Here is a 25,125-nt window from a genome sequence, read left to right on the forward strand (position 1 = left end):
CTAGGGCGTCGTCAGTGGGCATAGACTGAAATGACTTTGCAGGGATTAGACTTACATGTGACTGACAAGCCCTTTTCTTCAGTGACTCATCAATATGATGAACCCTTCCTGCTGGCTGTCTTTGTCCAAGGTAAAAACTATGGTATCTACATAAGATACCATATCTACATAAGACTGACATGACACTGTCATGAACGTGTCATAAACATTATAAACAAGTCATAAACATTTATGACATAATGCTTCTTTTAGTAAGTGTTATGGTTATGGTTAGAGTTAGGGTTAGAGTTCATGTGTCATGACTGTGTCATGACAATGTCATGTCACTCTTATGTAGATACCTTCAAGTAAAGTGTTACCAAACTAAGTCTAAGTTTCACTTTAAATCAAAAAACAGCACTGTTGTTGGTGCCGTCATGTAAACCACTCCCAGTTGTCTGGCTCCGGCTGCCAGGCACAATCGATTCCCAGTAGATGTTTTCCAGACTAAACTGAACTTTTTGAGATTTAGACCTTGCCTGCATAACTCATCCAAGATAAAAAAAAACAAATACTGCACTCTCCTCTGGCGAGCGGAGGAGTATCATTTCCAGCCCTTACTGTAAATAATTATCACTTAAAGCCAATAATTTGACAAAAGCAGGAGAACTATAACTCCTGTTTCTTGATAATTCTAAGGCGTGTACAGCTGTGTTGAAAAATAATAATTGCTGAGCTGAGAGTTGGTGTGCAAATCTACTGTACACACTAGCTCTCAGTCCTCCAGTGTTGACACACAGGCTTTGCAGGCTGCTGACCGGGAGCTAAGTTGTGTTTATCCGTTTAATTAAGATATAATTGGAAGGATGAAACATTAAAACCTTGTTTATTTACTGTCTTCCTGTTCTGATGGGCCTCACTTCCTCCCCACAAGACCCAGTCAGATATACAGTAGACTTAAACACACAGAATTACAATTACACACAATATAGTCACAGAATGTCCCAATTATTTTCTCGGTTAAGTTCTAAGGGGACGTTCTCAAATGTCTTGTTTTGTCCGACCAACAGTTCAAAACCCAAAGATATTAAATTTACGAAGATAAAACTGAGAAAAGCAGCAAATTCATCACATTTCAGAAGCTGGAGCCAGAAAACGTTTGACATTTTGATCAATTCATTAATCAACTGACTATTCGTTTCAGCACACACACACACATACACAAAGAATATTCTTACTAGGCAACTCCAGTTTGACACATGTGTTGTCCCCCTTCCCCACAGGACACTTGTAGACGTCTCCTGTCCGTTTAGCTGGCTGTCCCGACAGCGGCGATCCAATCAAAACCCTGAATAAATAAAGAACAGTTGGGATTGGTTGGTTAGAAATCCTGCCAACAACCACACACCAGCATCACACTTTTTACAATTGTGATAACAATTCAAATGTTATTGCAGAAATTAAGCGTTGGCCGGGTGGAAGCGGTGACTCTAGATTTGCCTTAATTATACTTCCATAGTTAAATGAAACATAAACAGCAGGTTCAGATTGGCTAATAAAGCTGTTATAGTTTATTATAATTGGCTAATCTGTGGCGTCATATTAGTATATGATCACCCTGAAACTATGGTATGAAACTGAAATAGCTTAATTAAAAGAACAAAAAAAACACAATTCACCTCATTACATACTAATGCATGATATGTTGCAGATGTTTGCAGATTGGTGCAGTGTTATTGTACATTGTACAGTGTGTGTGAGTATCTGGTCTGTACTAATCATGTATGTTCAGTATGTACAACTACATGCCTGCCTGTGTTATATGCACATGTTGATGTGTGAGTTTCATAACATCGTGTCGCTCCGTCAGTAAACTAAAAAGAGTCGTCATCTGCCTTCCTCTGAACACTCAGGCTTATTAACATTCCTGAACTCTAATGGGCCCTGGTCATCTAAAGCGAGACACAAAGTGGAACAACACACTCTCTGCTCCACACCACAACATTATTGACTCATTTATGATGGATACTCAACAGGAGGAAACACTTATTCTTTCAATTCATCTGAATCAATGACTACAGATTGTTTCTCAGATGTGTAGTTTAATGTCTTTCCTGCTCAAGAAAGCCATAATATCTTATTTAAATCTTCTGTTTCTTATCTAAGCTAAATAACCATGTCAGGCACAATTTTCATCAGATTATTAAACTTGTTTCAGTGTTAATGGTCTTGATTTTTAGCCATACAAGCAGTGTAGCTCTATGGATAGCAGTTTTGGTTGCAGACGTTTTGTGCAGACATTCATGGTGCACAAAGGATTAATCCTAAAGACTTTGGTGATACTTTTAATCTAGCGACAACTTCAGGTCAAAATCTAATTGGTCCAATACTTGAAGGTCTTGAGTTTCTTAAGTTCTGTTACTTACATACATCAAATACATTTCACTAGTTTTAAAGAAATAATTCAAGGTTTTAGGAAAAATGCCTCGCCGAGAGTTAGAAAAGAAGATTGATACTATGCTCGCTCAGATATGAGTGTGCTATCAATCTTCTCATCTAACTCTTACCAAAAAAAAAAAAAAATAACTGTCTATCTGCATGGATGTGTCTATCTGTCAAACTTTAAGTCTTTAAGGACAGAAAGTGAAAGGAAAAAAAGAAAGAAATCTCATCAAAAGTCATTTCTGCTTACCCCATTAGCAGATTTTGTTTGTTTGATATGACTTTTCTACATAAACAAGCAACAATTTTCTTGTTTACATGCTAACATTTGCAAATTAGCACTAATTTGTTTGTAGAAAGAGATTTTTTGGCAGCATAGTTAGTTGACTCAACAACAATTTGCTGATATCTATGCCAGCGGTCTTGTGAGAAAAGTTACTGTATTAGAAACTAGAGTGAACTGTCTCTGCCACATGCAACACATGTTCTCTATTGTATCGAGACTATCTCTCCACTGTTACATATTCCATATGTATGGGTGGAGAGATAGTCTCTTCACTCAGAGAACCAAGGTTACAACGTAACCGAACGTTCTCTGTGCAGCTGATCGAGCTTTCAACACTGCTGAGGGGCACCGAAGAGCTTAGGGTGGGGGTCTGGAGGAGACATCTGATACTAATCAATCACCTCCCAGTTGTGGCAACTTGTGTGTTACATCACCTCAGGATCGCCAAATTTCTCATCCATGATATTCTCCCACATGAACACACTGAGGGCTACATAACATCTCTAATTGTATTGCCCCTCCTCCTCATTTCCTTAAAACTTTATCCAGCATTGTTTTACTTTTTATTTTCTTTATTTCATCTGTTCTCGTTCACTCCTCAGATCTCTGCCTGCCCATGTTGTTTCTCAGGTTCAACTTTTTAAATCAGGCCCTTATCTGTTGGACTTCTTTGGCTAACACTTCGCTATGAACTGGAACAAAATAGTGCTATCTGGAGATGCAACAGAGCTAATGTGTTTTCAGGGAACAGTGTGAAGATCCAGTCACAGCTGGCTCCACTGATTAGCGGTGAGTGAATTATTGTAACTGATCTCATATGAACTTGATAAGATCATTACTGCAAAACAGCATCAGGTACAGCTATGCGTGAAAGAATCCGCAGTGGTGTTTCAACAGGTTGGAGAGAAGCAAACTGGGAAATAAAGACTGGAGTAACTGAAGGAGAGATGTAGAGACACGGAGCCATTAACCACACTCTAAAAGCATTTAACAAGGTTTTTAAAAATGGGCTCCCAGACAGTTTAGCAAGGAGCCACGGATGCTTGGTTTCAGTGTATTTACAGGCTTGGTATGTGAATACTTTGGTGGGCTGTTTACGGTTAACAGCAAGAGTAGTAAAGGCAAGGAGCCTCATTACAGCAGCAGCTGGTGCACTCTCATTCACTTAGTTTTACAGGTAATTGAAGGTTTTCACTTTTGCTATTTTGAGGATTTGAATTAAACTGATCTCTGTATAATAAAATGTTCTTAAGTGGGAACCTTTTTGGCTAGGTCTCTCTTAAACAATGCTCAGTAGATTTTCTGTAAAAGAATTATGAGGACCACCAGAGCAGAGATACCAGTTTATGAACCAACACAAAAAATGACTTCATCTGCACTTGCAGTCAAGTTTACATCCAAATATAATGTAAATGATAACCAAATTCACAGAAAATTATTAATCATCTACTACCTTTATGCAAATATTAGGAGTTGGGGGCTAATTCTCCAGTTAGCTGCCATCAAACTATTGCTGAAGAAGAGGGTGCAACGTGATGACGTAATTCAAACCTTGAAATGATGGAAACAATTTTGAAAACGTGGTAGTCACAAATCTATAACAAGGATAAGTGAGAGTCTTATACCGCTGCACTTTGGCGCATTTGGCTTTTATTGACACAACTTTTTTTAAAGGTCCTATGACATGCTGCTTTTTGGATGCTTTTATATAGATCTTAGTAGTCCCCTAATACTGTATCGGATACTCTTGTCTGTCATACTCTCTTTCCCGAAATTCAGCCTTGGTGCAGAATTACAGCCACTAGAGCCAGTCCCACAATGAGCTTTCCTTAGTATGTGCCATTTCTGTGTCTGTAGCTTTAAATGCTATTGAGGGGGTGGGTGGGTGGCCTTGACCAACTGCCATGCTTCGCTTGTTTTCAAGCCATGATGTCTCTCTCTTTCTCATGGGTGGGCCAAATTCTCTAGGCGGGCAAAGCAGAGAAAGGGGAGGTAACCTTTCCCCTTATGATGTCATAAGGGGAAGATTCCAGATCGGCCCATCTGAGCTTTCATTTTCTCAAAGGCAGAGCAGGATACCCAGGGCTTGGTTTACACCTATCACCATTTATAGCCACTGGGGGACCATAGGCAGGCTAGGGGAACTCACATTAATGTTAAAAAACCTCATAAAATGAAATGTTCATGCCATGGGACCTTGAATTTCCAGCATCATTTTCCTTTTTTGAATTGCAAATTGAAATGCACATAAAAGCTGGTGGATGGAAACACACTTTGTGCCTCCAAACATCAAGTAGCATCTGTAACATGAGGTGGAAATGGTGTAGTGGTGAAAGATGATACATGTTGATGAAACTCACCATTTCCCTTCGCTGTTCTCAAACTGCTGGACAGTGTAGCCAAACATGTCCTCCAGTGGACCGCTGAACGACAAACCATTTTTCTGGTCCACGTTGAAGGACAGCACACATGGCAGCAGCACTGCAGGGACAAAAGGAAAGAAAAGGTTAAACAGAGTACCAGAGACTGTTACTAAGCAGAATAAAGTTATCAAGAACTGCTTTACTGTACTGCTCTCCGGGGATTAATAAATAAATAATCCAGTCCTAAAATAAGAGACTTGTGAATTAATTTAGTCAGATAAGAAAGCCATGTTATTAAGTTGAAGGTCAGCATGGACAAACATTCTTAATAAATATTCATAAAACATTTAAGATGCAACCCGGAAATGAAAAATAAACAGATCTAGCAATAGATAACTCAATAAATAGACATTTGGGAAATTAGCCACAATATTTATATAATTTTAATGATTTCAAAAATATAGCGAGATGGTATACTGATATGAGGGATGAACTGTGTGAACCATATCACACACAGACAGTCTTTTTAGAGGACACTGGAGGAATTTCAAACATGAATGTGAAGTACTTTGGTCCAGAGTCCAGTCTGACCTGTAGGACAATGGCTTCTTCTCTGCACTCTCGACAGTCTGCGTCCGTCTGTCACTGAGCTGAGTATATATCACAGAGGCTCGATATAAATCCATCCATGTCTCATTGTGCCTGCACTACAATGAGACTATTTATGTCAACAGTGCTAGGGAATTCCTCCAGTATAATTTATTCAATTCCCGGAGTTGTGAGGGAGTGCAGCACAGGAGCAGACGAAGAGTGGGATTAAAAAAAGAACATGCAGACACAGACCACATACATGGAGAAACAACTAAAAAGCAGCTATTTGTTTGATGATCATGCTTTGTAGCTAATGTGTCTGACCCAAAGGCAATAGAGAGCTGCCATATGGAGTCTGGATTGTGCCACCAAAGTAATTATAGTCCTTTTAGCCACGCTAGTCGTGCAGCTCAAGGATGCTGTTGTTCAGTCAGTCTTTGGTCCAGTCTGAAATACTGTATTTCAACAACTATTGGATGAATTGCTCTAACATTTTGTGCAGACATTCACATTCCCCTCACAATGAATTTTAATAACTTTGATGATCCCTTAACTTTTCATCAAGTTGCACCATCATCAAGTCAAATTATTAATTTGTGCGTTAGGCCTACTTTGGTTTATGACCAAATAATTGCAAAACTAACACTGACATTCTCATCAGCCTCACAGCATGTGGTGTAGTCTCCTGTCTCATGTTGGCAGGACATGCTTGGTAGAAGACAGATAGGGAGAGCATTACAAACAAGGATCAGTACATGTGTGTAGGCCATAACTCAAGGAGGCTTTGACGCATGAATTGCATGCAATCAGGTCTGTTAATAGCTCTTCTAACAGCTTTCTTATAAACAAAGGTCTTACATTATATGAAAACATAATGCTGCCAGTCATCATCCAGTCATGTTTAGATGTTGATCCCATATATCATACAAGATTACGCCTTTTTACATTCCCCTCTGGTAAAGAGAGATAGACAAAGACATAGAGAGAGAACCAGACCTGCAGAGTCATATACTGGAATTCCAGCCAAGAAATATAATCCCCCCTGTTTCTCCCTCGCTCATTTCTGTACTTCCTCTGTTGCCCCTCTCCATCTCTCAGAGAAGCTCCATTTCCTGTTCCTATTAACCTGATTATAGACATCCCCTCAAATCCACAGGTGCACACACACACACACACACACACACACACACATACAGCTAATTTAGCTGATTTAAGATGGCTTCAGGCCAGCCAGGCCATTTATCACAAACTGAGCTCAAGTACAGTCCAGAGTCACGCTGGACTGAGCTGTACATTACACAGGAACGTCCTCTGTCAGTTGGCAGTCTTTTGTGTATGCCAATCTCATTTTACTGTATCTGGTGTCTCCTGGCTCTCAGAGTTATGTAACTGGCTATTTTTATGAGCTGGGCGAACATCTGCCCTGGAAAACCCATAAGCGGAATTCTCCCTTACTGGATGAAAATGGCCTCATGAGACTCTGAGGTATTAGTATATAAAGCTGTTCATCACTGTCTGGAAGGTTCTTATTGTGCTTTAGTACACACATGAGCAGAGCAGAGGCAGAATAAGTTTTTTTAGCCATGCTAGCAGCATGGCACTATGTTGGTCGGTCCACCACTTGGACTGGTCCAGACTGAAATATCTCAACAACTATTGGATGGATTGGTATGAAATCTTCTTACAGACATTACTGGTCGCCAGAAAATAAATCATTAAGACTTTGGTGATCCCCTAACTTTTTCTCTAGCACCACCAACAGGTTGGCAATGTTTGACTTTTAGTGAAATGTGTCAACAACTATTGGATGGATAGCCATGTTATTTGGTACACTCATTCATATTCCGCTCAGGATGAACTGTGATGTCAAAATCTAAACTATAACTAAATACTTGCAAACTAATGACACAACCTCAGATGTACTTTGTGTTTAGTGCCCCCACAGAGCTGTGAGCATGGCTGTAGGCTTTTGCTTCAACAGAAAAAAAAAATGGGACTGGCAGATATAACACAGTCCATGTATGTCATCTTTATCATTAGAACAATCTCATTTTTGCTCACCAGAAAATTTCTAATCTATATTGGCTCAAATAGCACGGCCCTTGAGACTACAACGAGCGACCAATGAGTCTGTTTTTGGTCAAGCTCCAAGTGGTTCTGATTGATCTTGGCAGTCTGTCAGCCACAGTAACCCACAATAAAAGCCTGCTGCCCTCTCGGCTACAGTTCCCCAAACCAAAACAACTCCATTTCAGCATTTAACAATAATGCATGACATCAAACCAAGTAGTCAAAGTCCGATCTGTCTGATACCGCCAGCTCAGAAAGAAGCACAGATCAGCACCTGTTGGCCTGTGAGACATCAAACCACCTATAAAAATGACCCCAAGTCAGCACCTGTAGGCTTCAAAGCCTCGTTCAGCCGCAGTAAAAAAACACACACCAGACTGGCACCTGCTCATCTGTAACATATCTAACCAACTATACTCAGCTTTAAAGCTTAACACAAATCAGCACCTGTGGGCAACAAAGCCATTAAGCAACCCTGAAACTGAGCCTTAATCAGTTGTCGTTAGAAACTCGTGTCAGTGGAAAAGTTGATCCAAGACAGACAGTTAAAACAAATCCTCTAATATTAAAGTGTGCAAACATATATACTAGCTCAGAACCTGGATAATGGTAATGATACGTCAGTCGGATTAAAATAATAAATGTTTTTATGATAGACTGGTGTCTGACCCATAACTTGAATGAAGCCAAAAATAGTTTTGGGTGGCACCTGGACCTTCATGCTGCATGTGCTGGTGTTTAACAACAGACACTACTGGCAAAGGACAGAAGCTTCATATTCTGGTATGGCTGTGGGCATGAAAAGGTTAGGAAACTGAAATGTTTCCAGATTTCCACCTTTGTTCTTTTATCTTTATCAGTTTTCCTTCTCTACTGCCCTTCTTTCTCAGCTTTCCCTCCCTACTTTCCCATAATCCTCCACTGACTGTTTTTTCCCCCCAGCAAATTTCTTCTTGTGTTGTGCTCCAACAGTATCCACACTTTCCTTCTCTTATCACTCCAGGGATGGTTATCACGAGCTGAACTTCTGACAGGTTTTTTGCTCTGTTTACTTAATTTTCTCATTTGTCTTCTCAGTCGCTGCTTATGTCTTGGCAAATATGCAGTGTGTGGGTGTACAGTGGACAGAAGAGGTCATGATTGTATGCGTGTTTCTGTCTTCATATGCACAGGGGAACAAAAGAGGCCAAAGTTAAGTTGAGTTTTAGTGCTAATGTCACAGGAAGAGATAAATAAGACAAGCTGCAGCATGATTAGCAAAAGACTATGGGTCTGCAGCGTTTCTAGAGGCTCTCTAAGACTTTACAGTGCTTTGACCTAAATGCCAACTAACACTGAAAACACACCAAGCTGTGGTGAAGTGCGGCTCACCGCAATTCTTAAATTATGTGGGAAATTTAACGCGAGAGGAAATTACCTCATGCTGCAAGTCAAAGAAGATCTAAATGCTGTAAATTTGGTGAAACTTGCCCCTGATGTTTAGCAAGGTGTAATGTTTTACATGTTCACCACCTTAGTGTTAGCATGCTTACATTTGCTAATTATCACTAAACACAAATTACAGTTGACACTATAGGATAATGTCATTGGTTTTGCAAGTATTTGGTCATAAACCAAATAAGTATTGGACAAAATAAAGATTTGACCTGATGATGGCACTAAATGAAAAGGCAGGGGATCACCGAAGTTATTAAAATTCATCCTGAGGGGATCACAAATGTCTTTACCAAATTTCACACCAATCCATGCAATAGTTGACCATTATTGTCTGTCCAAAGTTTCGTGCCAATCATTGAGATATTTCACGAGTTAAAACCTGCTGGTGGCGCAAAAGGGAAAGTCAAGGTATCAGCAAAGTCAGTAGGTTTAATTCAGGTGAACATGAAGGGGTGTTCAAAATGTAATGGCAGTCTATCCAATAGTTGCTGAGATATTTAAGACACTGCCATCCCTAGAGCCACACTGATAACTCATCTGTTAAATCATCTCCTTCAAGTCTGTGCTTACAAGTCAATCTGCTTCCTCTCCTCCACCCATTTACTAACTCATTCTCCCATCCCTCTCTCCCTCAAGAACATCATCCATCTCTCTACTATTTCCTCCTTCCATTCATCTTCGTCCCTCCTTCCCTCCTTCCTCCCGTCCCAGCATCTCTCTGCTCCTCTCCTCATTCTTCATTCATTGACTGAACACCTCGGCTCGACGGTGTAAGATTCCACTTTCGGTAAACTTCCAGATGTATCCTCTAGGGCTCTGCTTTTTTCACTGGTGCAGAAAACATGCAGACTTACTACGCATGACATCATCCCCCCAGATAGTTGTCAAAGCTTTCATCCCCCCCAAAATTCACCCTGTATACTGCAGGGGTGGTTGACACTCTCCTAACCGTATCCCTCTAGCAGACACATCCAAATACTATGTCTGTTAAATCTGCTGATCACAACCGTTTTAACATACATTGTGCAGCTGGGATGAGGGGGCTCTGGGATAGGTCAAACACCTCTGGAGGAACTAAAAATAAAACCACCCAAGGGTCAAAGAATGACCTTCCTCCAGAATCAATAAGCAACATGCAAAAATAATTACGCTACGCCTCAAATACTATAAACGTAAGCTCTTGGGTAAACTCCATACTACTACAAATCTTAAAACATCACTGCAGGTTTATTTTTGCAAAGTCAGAGAAGACAAACAGAAACTTTTAAAGAAAACAGAGACACAGACGAGAATCCAATGAACAGGAAAGAAGGAGTGTAGTTTGTCGACACTTATCCTGTGAAAACAGAGAACAATTTCCCGAGTACATGCAACAATTCCGACATAAAAATACATTTTATATATTATTATAATTTAAATAACATACTTGGTATATTTAACAACATACACAACACAACTGTAATATGTGATTTCTGGTCGTGATTCTGAATACTCTAATTATAGTTTTAGTTTAGTGTGTTTTTTTTACAAGTGATACTAAGGCTCTTAGCCAGACTCCCACTTAACAGACCAACACAAATTGATCTGCACTTGTATTGCTAACACTGTAATTAGTGGACGAAGAATACACAAATAGTTAAGTGCTTCTAGCTCACTGCCTGCTGTTTACGTGGGTCGATGCAATTCATTTATAGGAAAAATAAGTTATCTGTTGTTTTATCTGTCATGCTGATCAGATCAATTTCAGGAAAAGATCTTGATCTTAAAGGAATAGTTCAACACTTATTTGCTTTCTCTCCAAACGCTAGGTGAGAAGAGTGATTCCACTCTAAGCCTGGCTTAGAATAAAGACTGGAAGCAGGGGGAAACAGCTAGCCTAAGCAGTTCACACAGAAACACAGCCATTTTTCTTAAGCCCTTTAGAAATATGGTGAAATATTTGTTTAGTGTGGACCATAACACAACATTAATCTAATTGTTAGTTGTGGGATGTTTTGTAAATACATCATTTTGCTAAACAAAGATTGAGAGGGAAAAGGATACAATTATATGCTTAGAATCGCAACACATTGTTATTTAAATAGCCTGCACAGTGCTGACACCCTAAAACTAAATGTGTTGAAGCTGGGGTAGGCAGGTTATTTTTGCCGTTGTTGGGCAACATTTCGATAACAATGTTTCAATGTATTATAATTCAAGTGATCTGAAATAAAACTCTGCAAATTCTGCATCTCCTCCTGGGTTCTGTTTTCAGGCTTTAGAAGATCCAGCCCGTGATGGGAAACTTTGACCATGGAGCAACGGCGCCTCTGCAAAATAGCCTCGAGAAGGAACTTGTTTTGGTGGCACATGTACGTTCAGAGGTTGTTTTAGTAATGCAACAGAAAACTCAGATAACCCTGCAGAGATCCAGAGCCCTAAAGGATTTTTGACAACCTCTGGTCCATCTGGTTTTATTTTCTAAAAAAGCTTGTAAAACATCAACCCTGTTGTCCACAGTCAATCTATGAACACCATTTTTTCAGGAAAAACTGGGCTATTAGAATATTTGTGCTTTTTGTTACTTGAATGTTAAAAAAGGTTGTAGGACCTTAACCATAGTCCTCATAAATCGACCGGAGTTTAAAATCCCAACACAAAGAAAGCGGAAGGTAACGGACATCCAGCCAAAATGAAATGCATGAATTTCAGGCGGCACCTGAAAAATCCCGGAAGTGGAACGTCGTGGTTATAGACTAGTCTTCTGCTAACTGTAGCCAAAGGCTGCAGCTAATTCAAATTAATGTTTATGTAGGTAAAGCCTCGGATCACAGTATGCCATCTCAAAGGGCTTTACAAAGAAAAAGGGATGGTGCTTCTCATTGATATGCTGCTATAGATAACGGTATCGGTATAAAATGAATGACTACTTGTAGAGCTTACTGTATGAAGCCGGTGCATAAGCCTGTGCTTGTCTGATGGTCGGGACTAGACACATTCTGCCGCTGTTTTGCATTCCTACTTGCATCCCCAGCTCTAATGTTACTGTCAAGTGACTGAGTTTTACTGTTAATCAATATAACTATCCACAAAAAAAGAAGAAAAATGCAGATTTAGAAGTGATAAGGCATACAAACCGTACACACCATACAAACAAATCAACTAGTGTTGTCGTTTTTCATTGTGTTTTTTTTTTTTTTTTTTAACATTTTTAGAGGTGAAAAACTCCGGTCTACTGTGGATTGAAGCTCAAAGAAGAAGAAAAAAAGATACAAAACATGTCTACGGGGGTGAATCCCACTCCCGTTGACACACTCCCTCTCTCTGTCAGACACAGATGTGTTTAAGGAACACACAACTGCACAACTGCCCTTGATGTTTTGTTTCTCCACTGTTGCTACTTAAAAAGTGAAAAAAACAGAGTTAGATGAATAGGCCTTCCTCAACCATTACTTTTTCTCACATCCAAAGACCAAAAATCCCCTGAGGCCACTTAGAAGAATTTGTCACATAATTGAGTTGTCTCTCACTATTAAATGTATTTTCTCTCTGCTGCTGACATTTTTCTGCTATGTTCACATGAACAATACTGAGCAAGAAGACATTTTCTCACAGAGGGGTGCAGCCTTTTTATCTTGGAAATATGTTTTGAGGTCAGGACTGGAAGATTCTACAGCAGTAGGAAGGATTCATGGTTTTACAAGCTCGCATATACTGAATCTAAAATCCCACAAAATGAACTTGACATTTTGAAAAATGTTGCTATTGGTATAAACCTCACTTCCCACTGTTGCTTGAGAGATTTCCAAAATATCTCTGTTCTTCTTGCAGGTAAGTAGCCAAAAATAGATGATTTTATGCCAAATCGAAATACTTTCAGCCAACATCTACAGCTTAGGACAAAAACAAAATCATCAAGTCTTATAACATCAACCGTAAATCTCAGGTCTAGTGTCGAGTGACTCTTTGATTCTGTGATGCCGTCAACAAACCAACTTCAGTCGAAGTCTCTGGAGGATGCTAAAAGACATCCACTAAAATAGAAAGTGTTTTTGATTCCTTCTTTTCTGCAAGAAACAGTGAAAGTAGATGTTTGTACCGATCCATACAGGATCTCCCTTATTTATTCGTTATGTATTATAAAGTTATTCATCGGTGAAAAATGGGCTCTGGTCAATTCAAGTCCAGAGATGGAAGATATTTGTTTTGTACTCTTTGTACTACTTTGTTTTTGCTTTTCAGTTTGTGTAATTGAAAGTTCCTTTTGAATGTTACTTGAAATGTTTACTATGAAATAACCGTTTCCATTACTGTGTTTCTTAGATGCAGGATAACCTTGGGACTGACTGTGCAAAGAGTGGAGGGGGATGATAATGATTATAATGTATATGTACATGTATATGTACATAATGTGTATGTACATATGTGTATGTCTGTTTTGTCACTAACAAATTAAATGTTCCTGTGTCTGTCCATCCCCCAGAAATAAACTATCCATATACTAAATGTACGAATGGGGGTAATTTCACAAATATACAACTAAGGATCAGGATCAATTGTTTTTGCCTCAATTTCCACTATAAGTCATCTCATATTGATTATCTAATGACACTTTTAATCAATATCGTATTTTCTTACATCTATAGAAAATTATGCTTTGCTCTTTTTCTTGACATTGAATAAATCCCATACATAATTCTAACGGCATTAAGAGAATCAGAGTGGTAGAAGAATAAGCAGCCTCGCCAAATTGCCTTATTCTGACCTACAGCAGACTGTAACATTGAAACATTACAAGCAGCCACTTTTTTCTCAGGAAACTTTTTGTCTGGAAGAAGAGCATCATGACTAGCATGGCCGTTTGGTGCTGGCCTATGTTGTTGGGGAGGTCAATGTGAACACATTGCCCCAGGCAGACGCCACAGCTCCACTGCTCCCTGTATGATGCCAGTTTGATGGATAGCTCTGGCCTGCTGCTGGCCTGGGAGAGTAGCACAGGGGGAGGGGGCGAGCGGGGGGGCTGGAAGGGTCTGGTGCACAGATGCAGCATTGCTCTGGTAGCAAACGCACACAGAAACACATACATCCAGGATCTGAGGCTATCAGCACTTAGCAGGTAGTGAGAACCCGGGAGGAGGAGTACAAGTATGTGTGTGCAAGTATCCCTCACGTGTTTCTTCTGGAAAGATGTTATGGGCTCTTGGTTGGCACACACTGGTTAAAACAAGGAAATCCTGTTTTACAAAATAAAATCACTTTATCGCAAACTACACCCAAAACAAAAGTTTAACACTGGCTTGGCTGCAGTATAACCCCAGTTCCAACACTTCCCCCTCTCAGCATCAAAGAAGGAAGTTTTAGGAGGCACTGACAAATAACCTATTATGGCAGGAAAACTTGTTGACCACTGTAATATAAAATAAAGAAACTGCGGAGATGACTAACCCTCTTCTCTGTTTGAAAAACAGAAGCAGTGGTTGTCCGCTCCCTGTGCACATTTCACTCTTCTTGTTTTTGCTCCAACTGGAGATAATGCAATCTCCTCCCACCGCAAATTCTCCAAAGTGGACCTCCTCTTTGACTCCCTATCGTCTCTGCAGCAGATTTCCTTTCCCAAAAACCTCCTTTACACTTTCACCTTTGCCTCCCTGTCTGCCCTGTTGCCTCCTCCTCACAGCCCTTCTCTTTGCCCCTGATGACTCACAACAACTGTGTGATGCCAGAGGTCACAAATACCTCAGCATATACAAACTATTTGTGCACATGATAGTGCACAGACAAAAGATAGATATGAACTTCTATAAACAACTGATAATGTGTTTAGGGGGCAGCAGTAGCTCAGTCCGTGGGGACTTGGCTTGGGAACCCGAGGGGCGCTAGTTCAAGTCCCCTTTCAGACTGCGTATGGAGTGTGGACTGTCAGCTGGAGAGTGTCAAGTCCGCCTCCTGGGCACTGCTCCGAATCTCCAAACTGCTCGAGGGGTGCTGTATAATGGGTGCGAAAGATACGTTAATTAACTTGTGTGGATTGACAAAATAAAAGCAATTTAAAGTTGTTTCAATTTAGAAAGGTGGATTCAAAATCTGCTGCTGAGATCATGTTTAATAAAAGTGGTGGTGCAATTTAGATATGCTTAATATTTTAGGAGGACAATACTTACTACAGCATGATACAGAGCAAATCTAGGCCTATCTTTAATATTTTTTTCAATATGGAAATAATTATACCAGGCCTTAATGGGGTTAAAAGGATGCTCCTGAAAATAAAAAAAGAAATGTAACAGTCTGAGGAAAAGGGGTGACAAGTGATGAAGTGTGAAACACATGCCGAATGCTTTTATGTGTTCAGTGTGTGTTTATACATGTGTGTGTCTGTGTGTGGCTTGACCTTCCTCAGAGGTTAAGGCCTACGTAAGCCGAAACGACATGCGATGTCGCACCTTCACGGGCGTTTTGTTTATTTGAAGCTCTTTTATGACAGATATCAGTTTCTTTCCAAAGATTGTGTATGCTGTTGGGTGAAGTTTGGGGATTACTCTGCACTTATCTCACTATCATGTTTATTTGTTAGCTTAGGGGCCAGTTATAGCAAGATTAGGTTTTCAAACACTTCGTGGAGTTAGTCCCTGCTGTTCAAATACAACAAGAATAACAGTCTTTCAGCCAATCACAGTTCACTTTTTACCCTTAACAAAAAAATTACAACATATGCAATACATCTGTATTTAGTTTTCAAGAATAAGTGAGGGAACGCTAAGTTCTGCATGCTACTGCTAAAACCATAAGACTTGTTGAGTTGACTTTAAAATTTGGCACAAGCATCACCTTGGCAACCCCCGAGTTTCCTTTTATTTCTCTCTCACTTCTCCGTCTGCAGCGATGGCAGCAGACAGAACATAATGATTCAGTGATGACTCAGTCTGTGGCAGAACCCAACCCCTGTGTGTTTTACTGACAGTCATCACTAATACAACTACGAGAGACATTGTTCACTTTTATTTAATAACAAACTATACTGTAACAAGATGAAGGGTCTACAGCCGTGCTAGCAGCTCTGCGCGACTGTAATGCTCAATCTAAAGTAAACTATTAAGATAAACCAAAGTATTGGACAAATTGAATGTTTTGACCTGATGATAGTGTTACAGTAGAGATCACTGAAGTTCACAAAGATGTTGCGTGTCTGCACCAAACTGCACAGTAATCAGTAAACAGTTTTATTTTCACTGTGAACTAGGGCTGCACAATTAATAGCAATTTTATCGAAATCGCAATATGGACTAGCACAATATCCAAATATCCAAATATAGCATATTGGGGGTGCAATATTTGTTAAAGGCAAAATGTGTGTCAAACCATTCTGAATTAAGTATTGTGGTGCTGTAGAGACATCCCGGCCTACAAAGCGAATAAGATTAAAGAAAAACATCTTTGTTTGGTACCGATCCTCGCAAAAATCACACATATTTTTCAATGAAAATGAGAATAATGAAACAAAGATGATCATACCCTCCATTATTGTGAATCTTATCGCAATATCAGTCAAAATAATCGCATTTAGTTATTTTACTCATATCATGCAGCCCTACTGTGAACCACAAACAATCTGCTGGTGGCACTAGAGGAGAAGTCAGGGGATAACCAAAGTCAGTATTCGTCCTCTGGGAGCCATGAATGTGTCTATACAATTTCATGACAATCCACAAGTGGTGGTACCGAGTAGAGCAGTAGATGGTTTCAATTTGCATTCAGCAGTTTGGTTGTTAAATGCTAATGAAAGAGTATTATTATTATTACGTCAATCCACAATGCTTCAAATAAGACAAGGCTAACTCATACCATGCATGCCCACCTTTGTTAATCTGTAACTGCAAGCTGGCGAGACAGTGTCGGCTTTGGAAAATGCACTGCTTCTGGTTTGAGTCAATGGAGAAAAGGTCTATTTTTCTTTGTTCGTTTTTATTTTTCACATTGCATAGCACATTCAAACTGCAAGCAAGATCTTACATTTGACTCTCCTTATTTTTCTTGTAAATTAGAGATTGCTGTTACAGTGGCTTGTACATTTCTACTTTACCAACTAAATCAAAATGTAAGTGATGCAGAATAGAAGCTTATAGATTGGTCTGTAAAAATGGGGACATCCGGTTGCCTAGCGGTTAAGATGCATACATATCTCTCTCTATCTCTCTCTCACCCCATATTTCCTGTTCATATATACAGTATATGGTTGACTGTCCAATAAAGCCACATAATGCCAAAAAGTATATTTAAAAAGGTAGAAATGGCAAGCTTTTTGTTTGTTTGTTTTTTTACAATGTTTTTATAAATTTTCATTGCAAATACAATTTGGTCCTTTAGCCTCATTGCATTTAAAACAAAGGTCAGGTATGTTACTGGTGTATTTATTAAATTTAACAGGAGTTGTGTATGTCTGCATCAGCCAATTATATTGGAGTAGGTTTAAATTAGAGTTTGCTGTTTTTTTCTGAGATGTGTCAAAAGTTTTCTTCCAATTGTTTTCTAAAATGTCCTCTTTAAAGTCCGCCCTCCGTGTCTTAAGTCAAACTATCGATGTTTCTTTAGAGCCAGATGCAAGCCAGGTATATATTGACGAAATCAAACCCCTCTTATTGCAATTGTTTGTAGAAATGGCTAGCTTAATGACAAGACTTGAGGGTAAAAGGAACAACTGGTGATCAGCTTTGACCAGTGACAGTGATGTCATGACTGCTGCTCAGCTTTACCCTACTTTCACTTTGCATTCTAGTTTCATGCTGCAGAGACAGCAGTTGCACATCTGTAGTGGGTTGTGGGTTGAGGCAGCAGAGGCACCAACTTGTGTGGGTGGTCTTTGTGGTTTCACAGGCTTAAAGCTCAGTCTCTGAACCTTTTGTTTTTGCTTTCACAGTTCCTCAAGGGGATATATGCTCTTCTGCTTTGTCCGCTTTCCACAGAATGCATCTTCCTGTCAGATTGGCGATACTTTGACATCCGTCATCTCTACATGCACCCAAGATGCACGCGTTGGTCTTTATCTGAATGAGCTGCATATGATTCTGCCCTGAGTAGAGAACTACTTAAAATTAATGCTGAATGAAGTTAAGCATTTTAAATGAAATGTTGACCTTCTCTAAAACAAAATTCACACTTTCTGTCAATCATGTAATAATAATTTTAACAATTGCTAATAAGATTAGCTAAGAAAGTCTTTCTTGACTTTGAATGGAAGCCAAAATATGCTGACAGACTGGGTACTTACACAAGGCTGCAAATAATCATTTATTTAATTTGTTCTATAAAATGTCAGAAAGAATTTTGATCATTTTAATAGTTCCAACCAATTTTCTAATTGCCTACATCTAGCCATCTATGTCCAAAAGGCATCACTGTCACTTGTGTTTTTCACAGGCAAGTGCCAGTAGATGTTAACACAGGGCATGCACTGACTGTTTCAGTTTGAGTGCTGGGGGGTTTGGGTGCTGTGGTGGTGTCAGCATTTACAAAGTCACTATCATCAAGCATGTCTTTTACTTCAAAAACAGTCCCTGCTCTTACAAGTCAGAAGAAGGAACTATCTTCCTGTTTTCTTCCTATCTTGAGTTTGCCAAGACGGACAGGAAGTGTTACAGGTGACTGTATCTCTTGTCTATTGTACTGTTTGACACCAGCCAGCCATATATCTGTGGCATTCTGCATTTCAGCACTGTTTCCTCTGAAAACCAATGGAAAAAGTATCCTGAATTAAACTAGCCTCTTTTCTGTTTTGATCCAAAGAATGTAGGGCTAGGTAAACAATGCTGGCATAATAACACGTGGTTTGACATCACTGTGTGATATTTTTTCCGGCAACAAATCCTCTTTTGATGCCATAATTCTAGCATCAATATGCACTAATGCCTCATTTCCACCACATGGTTCAGCTAGACTCAACTCACTTTTGGTCCGAGGTACTTTGGTCAAAAAGGCTACTCCGTCAATCTAGGGGATTCTTAGCTGATCGTCATAGCAACGTTGCTCCATCCAGGTCTTGCTGGATCCATCGGCAAGCAAATAGAGGAATGTCTGCACTTCGTCAATTGACCATGGCATGGTTTTGCGGGCTGCCATTTTTTAACATTTGGGTTGAGTGAATAATAAAATTGCGGCCGCTATTGATTGATAGCTTGGCTATTTAAAAATGGGGGGGTTTGTGCAGGATGTCCCTTGTCCCTGACAGATGGCTGAGAGATCCTAAATTCATCAGCACTGAAAATGGCATTTTTCCAGTATCAGTAATAAACTATCATCTCTGTTGTTGTTGGATTTTTTTCTACTTGTTGGTGAGCTGTTTGAATCCTTATTAAATGACTGCCATCAAAATATGGTTTTAAAGGTTAATTTTCATTGTTTTTTTTAGACCAAAATTATTTCTAGGAGTTTCTCCTAACTCGACTACTTAGGAGCTACTTTTAGCCTTAGGATGTTTTGTGAATACGACCCCTGGTCTAATATATACATTATATTTTTACATTTTACACTGTAATATATCTTTATTAACACTTATCTGATATATCTGACAGAGATTAAAATGCTTGGCAAAGTTTATCACAGTCTCAGATTGTGACACAGTCAGACTGGAAATGTAAACCATGAGGTAAGTGTTAGTTACTAGATAGACACCCTAGTTCGTAGGAAGTGTGAAAACCTGCACCTCTACCACATCAGAGATAACACTAACCATGAGCTCCCAGGTCAAACATTTACGAGAAAAACAAACATTGATCATATCTGTGATGTTTTTGTCTAGTTGTATTAAGCTCCAAAAGTGAGTCATTAACTGGGCAGGATGCTGCTGTTGTCATGCACGTGAGCGTGAGATCTTCCTTAGACAGAAAACATGATTGTGTTTGTCATCTAGAGAAAATATGACTTCATTTTGCAACTTCATTCTTACTACTTACTACCTTACTTAGTGAATGTATTAAATGCATTCTGGGCATATGGGGTGCTGGGAATAAAAGTCCCATTCATTTTCTGATTAGTTAAATTACTTGGATGGGTATGACAATCCCTTGGTTCAACCATCAGTACATGCTGATGTTGATCAGGTGGAGGAGATTTTATGATGCAGCCAACAAGACAATGAACTTGATTTCCTTTCACACCTTCAAAGTGTTCAGTGGCGATGGCATAACTTCAGACAATATACACAAAAGAATCATGCTAAAAGTGAACACATCAAAAATGCAGAATAAACTAATACAATCAGATTTTATGCAATTCCAGTAAATCTGTCTGCCGCTGCCAGCAGACAGTTTATGTCAAATTAGTGCTGATTACTGTGACTGAGGGAGAGGGCTGATTCCAATGATAGTAGAGGAGAAGGAGACATATTACTAATGATGGAGATGGCCGGGTAACGGGTTCACAGGCTCATAAATTCAATTCGGAGCTTAATGTCTGAAGACTTATATCCCTTTACCTTACAGCTTTCAATGAATTAACCATCTACTGTACTTTGGCCATCTACAGCAGCATACTACTTGCTCATGAAAGGTATAAAGAAAAGACAATTTCCAAATCTGAGATGTGAGAAACTGCAGGTGTAAAGCATACAAGTCCTTCAAAGGAATGTTGAGGAGTCTATATCAGTTTGTTTTCGACTAACCCTCCACCCCTTCTCTCCATCTTTGTAGCAGACTTAAGTTACAAAGACGTTAAATACAGTTCTATGTGTGACAAGTAAGCTAAACAGAAAGCTTCTAGTTTGTTAAAGAACCATACGAACTCCTGGCTGTTTCTATAACTTACAAGCACAATAAAGAGAGAGAAGAGACAAAAGTCTCCTGCAGGGTTGATTTGAGTTAATTACTAAAAACTCAACAGTATGTTGAGAATCGTTCAAGTCATTTTTCAAGCAGAAATAACAAACCTTCTGAAGTTCCAGCTTTTAAATTGTGAGAATCTGTAAAACTAAACATTTTATAATGTCTGGCATTTCTTTTGCTTCTCACTTTGTATATAAAATGTAGCAAAAGTGTAAGATAAAATGCAGCTCCCCAGAGGCCAAGATGATGTCTTTGAATTGCTCGTTTTATCTGACATCATCTCGGGCCCTGGGAAGCTGTGATGGGCATTGTTTTCATGCTTTCTCCAAACATTTAATAGACTAAATGATTAATCAATTAATAAAAACAAAATTAAAACAGATGAATCGATAATGAAGATAATCATTACTTGCAGACCTGGTCTCAAGTCTAGGTGTTTGTGCTGTTCACGTCCTTAGTAAGCTCGGTCACTACGGTCTGACACATACTTATTGAAGCCAGATGCCCCTCTCCTCTTCTGCAGTACCAAACTCAAACCACCTGTAGCCCCATCTCCGTTAGGAATTTATAGAGATTAAATGCTGCCACTACAATAACCACATGTGGGCCTCTGAGGCAGCAGAGGCAGCAGAGGCAGCTCCGATAGCACAACACGGGATCTCCCAGTATGGACTCAAACCAGACAGCTTCTACCCCTGTGTAACCCAAATGAGGTTATACTCCAACAGCTCAGACTGCATTACCGATGAGAATGGGTAGGATGGGACATGAGACAATAGTAAGTAAACCTGATTTTCTTGATGTGATGGTAATGATTTACAGTACTACGTGAGCTTCTGCTGATCCCTCTCCACACACACACACACACACACACACACACACACACACACACACACACACACACATTTAATTCCATCCCCATCTCTAACTCAATTCTCTAATGAACATCACAAGCCAGTATCACATGTAAGCACAGGAATCTGAGAATTAAAGAGAGATGTGCACTGTTTACTTTGCTCTTTCTTCTTGTTCTTCTTCTCCCCTGTTTTTTCCAAACATAGAGGGGTGGGTTGCTCAACTTTGCAGGGACTTTCCATCATGGTTGAACTACTTGGTACATGAACTAGAAGTTAATTGACTTATGCTGCTCTGGAGCTGAACCTGAGAGCACAGCATCACCAGTGGGACTCCACAATACCAACACAGGTACAGTATCCATTACAGCCTCTCAAAGCTGGTGTATTCATTTCACTTCCCACCTCCTAAAATTAAAATCAAATTATCACTGATGTGAAAATTCCCACTCCATATTCATCCAAAGATTCATTTGAGGGTGTGTTTTGTCATCTGACACAACTTCACATTTCACTCGCTTTGCGAAACACTCAGTTTCTGCAGAAACATGAAAATGCATGCACTGCAGAAATGTGTCATAGGAAGCAACCAAACTCACTATCCTAGGAAGTCTTGACACTGGTGTGTAAACACTGACATGCGCAACATTCAGTTACAGTAGAGCGCCATATACAGTAATTTGACTGCCTGTAATGTCTCGATTATATGAGGTAATGCCATGCTTCTGCTGCTCGTAGAAACAATTAAGTGCTCTGCGGTTTCCCTCAGTCAGAATAAATAACATCTGGGCAATCCGGACGGAAAGTATTTAGGGGCAGTTTACGAGGACACTGTGGTGGAGCCACCACCTTTTATTAATGGGCGCGCAGGCAATGTGAGTGACACACCTAATGGATGCTTTTAGTCGCTTCGTCGTCAATTATGCAGACTGTAAGATCTAAGCTGCTGCAGCGTGTGCGCAAAAGACGCGCTGGAGACCTTGGCGCGGTAGAAAAGGCGCCTGTCACTCATTGCTTCATCTCAGCACAAATGCACAATTTCTTTTAAGTAAGCTACTCACCAACAACTGCCGCTGTTGTCAAAGTGAAATGACTTATCCCGAGCATCCCGGCGCACTATAGATGTCCTGTAGCTTCAGTTAGCCTATCCCACGAACTTTCTTCCCTTTCACGCTCTGTGTGCAGAGAAACAAGAGATCCCCAGATGAAGTGAAATCGCTAGATGACTAACAAGAGTCCACAAGGCATTTCCTGTGCTGCAGCATCCACAGTTTAACTGTCTGAAGTCCCGTTTCAAATTGACTCCACCACTCGGGATGAGCCCTGTTCCATTGCGTGTCAAAGCGGGACAGACAGAAACAGGGAGGAGGAGAATGAAGAAGAGGAGGAGGAGTAAGGAGCGGGAGCGTCGTAAGTTCACTCATGCATAGGACCTTATAAGCTAGGTTTGCGGGGGGGTTGGTCTGCCAGTCCATGGGAAAATCTTACCAGTCAAGTGAGTGGAGACCGGAACGCAAGCTGTCAGAGAATAAACTATATTAAACCAGAATACATACAGAATTCAGTCTGTGACAGCTTGAACTGTTCTTAATGATTGTAAACTTAGATCTCTTATAACAGCTTTTCATGTCACATTATTACATACATGTATCAAATTTTAAAAGTTCTTCACAAATTAGGCCACTTTATATTCATTGTGTGAAAATGATTTTCATGTGGATGAAAAGTTTAGTTTTTTCCCGCCCTAATCATATGTAATCATAACAATGTAAAGCTAATAACAGTAACTCAAGTGAAAACCTGTGAATGCCACTGAACAAACTAAAAGAACTGTAGAGAAGATTTTCAACATTGCTGATTTTGCTCTCCGATAGCATTAATAAAATTGCTGGTATGCCCCTTTGACACTCCACCCACCATACAATTTCCCAGGGGTCCACTCTCATTAACCAGCTGTGGTTTTGCGTTGAAAGTTAGGGCCACTGTATTACAAAGTCTGAAGCCTTACCATCTGTGTTAGTAGCACCTGAAAGATGTTTTTCATCTGTCAGTTGATGTACAGTCACGCACAACAAGACACATTCTATGTGTTATACTTCTATAAGACTTTTACAATAAAAGTCCAAATGTAAAAAATGTTAATTTTCCATCAAGATAAAATAATCAGTTCATGCCTCAATATTTAATGTTTTAAATATACTATATAACAGCATTATCTGATCTGACTTTTTCTGATGCCTGTGATTGTTCTGGATCTTGCAGCTGTTGTTGTAAGAAGTCCGAACAACATACAGTAGTTTTCAGAGCTACTGTTAACATGGGCACAATTAACCACAGTTACAACACACTCATACATTCTGAAATGTTATTGTTAATTCAATCATTGGCATCTTTATGTGGAACCAAAGCAAAATTTGTTCAGCTGCTTGTCTTTAGCCAGTAGCTCAGTTCTTGTACTGGAATGAAGGTGCCATTCAGGCCCAATAATTCAGCCCCTGATGATGTCTATCGTTACAAAAAGTGCAGGCTTACAAATAGTCTGAAAAGTGGTGCCAATTCCAGGACTCACAGCTGGAGAGAGGTCTCCCCAAAATCCCAGTAAGATTATCACAGGATTATTATAGGAAGGGTGGTGGACGAAATTCGTTCAGAGGGGATCAGATCTCCCTGATTACATCCAACTACAAGTGCAATGTTATACTATAAAGTTACAGTATCTTACTTACTCAGAGTTAGGTATTTTCACAGTCCTTTCCATCATCCTGTAATAGAGCTGTAAAATTGTCTGAAGCTTAGCGATATTTCGCTAGTTTGGTGTTATTATATAAAATTGTTCACAAGTAGAACATACACATCCTCTGATGACAGGTTTACTGGGGAGAAAATTTGTGGTATCAAACTCCTAGTAGTAATTACAAGTATACCACACCATGACACCCTAACGACCACCAGTATTGACATCGCAAATGCTTACTGACAACTTAGCAACTGGATATCAATAGCCCACCATTTCAGAAGAACTTGACTGTCAGTTGTAAACAAGAAACGGACAGCAGTCTCCCGTGTTAAAGTGTGTGTTTTGTTCACCCATCCATCCTCCTCTACCTCCTCACACAGACTTTGTCGCTCTATATTTTATTTCCTCCTACAGAAGGGTTTGTCATTTAAACGTCATCGTATGTTGCTGCAACAACAGTTTCTGTCGCTCTTCTTGGGAGGACAGTTTCATAAAATGTGAATAAAAAAAATCATTGTTAAAGCAAAAATCAGTATGAAGATTTTACTTTTTCAGCCACAATTTTATCACCTAACAT

The 25,125-nt window shown here is 39.7% G+C and overlaps 1 protein-coding gene across 1 annotated transcript in view; it reads right to left on the bottom strand.

Annotated features, from left to right (window-relative positions):
* Positions 1–23,183, bottom strand: part of itga1 (integrin, alpha 1) — a 45,316-nt gene extending 22,133 nt beyond the window's left edge. Inside the window, exons 1-3 of the mRNA XM_031317719.2 lie at positions 22,873–23,183; positions 5,068–5,188; positions 1,218–1,327 (exon numbers count right to left, since the gene is read on the bottom strand). Of these exons, the coding sequence (XP_031173579.1) occupies positions 1,218–1,327; positions 5,068–5,188; positions 22,873–22,918 (277 nt within the window). The 5' untranslated portion in view covers positions 22,919–23,183. The remainder of the gene's footprint in view (positions 1–1,217; positions 1,328–5,067; positions 5,189–22,872) is intronic.
* Positions 23,184–25,125: the final 1,942 nt, after the last annotated feature.

This window comes from Sander lucioperca, chromosome 14 (assembly GCF_008315115.2).
Source record: "Sander lucioperca isolate FBNREF2018 chromosome 14, SLUC_FBN_1.2, whole genome shotgun sequence".
NCBI lineage: Eukaryota > Metazoa > Chordata > Actinopteri > Perciformes > Percidae > Sander > Sander lucioperca.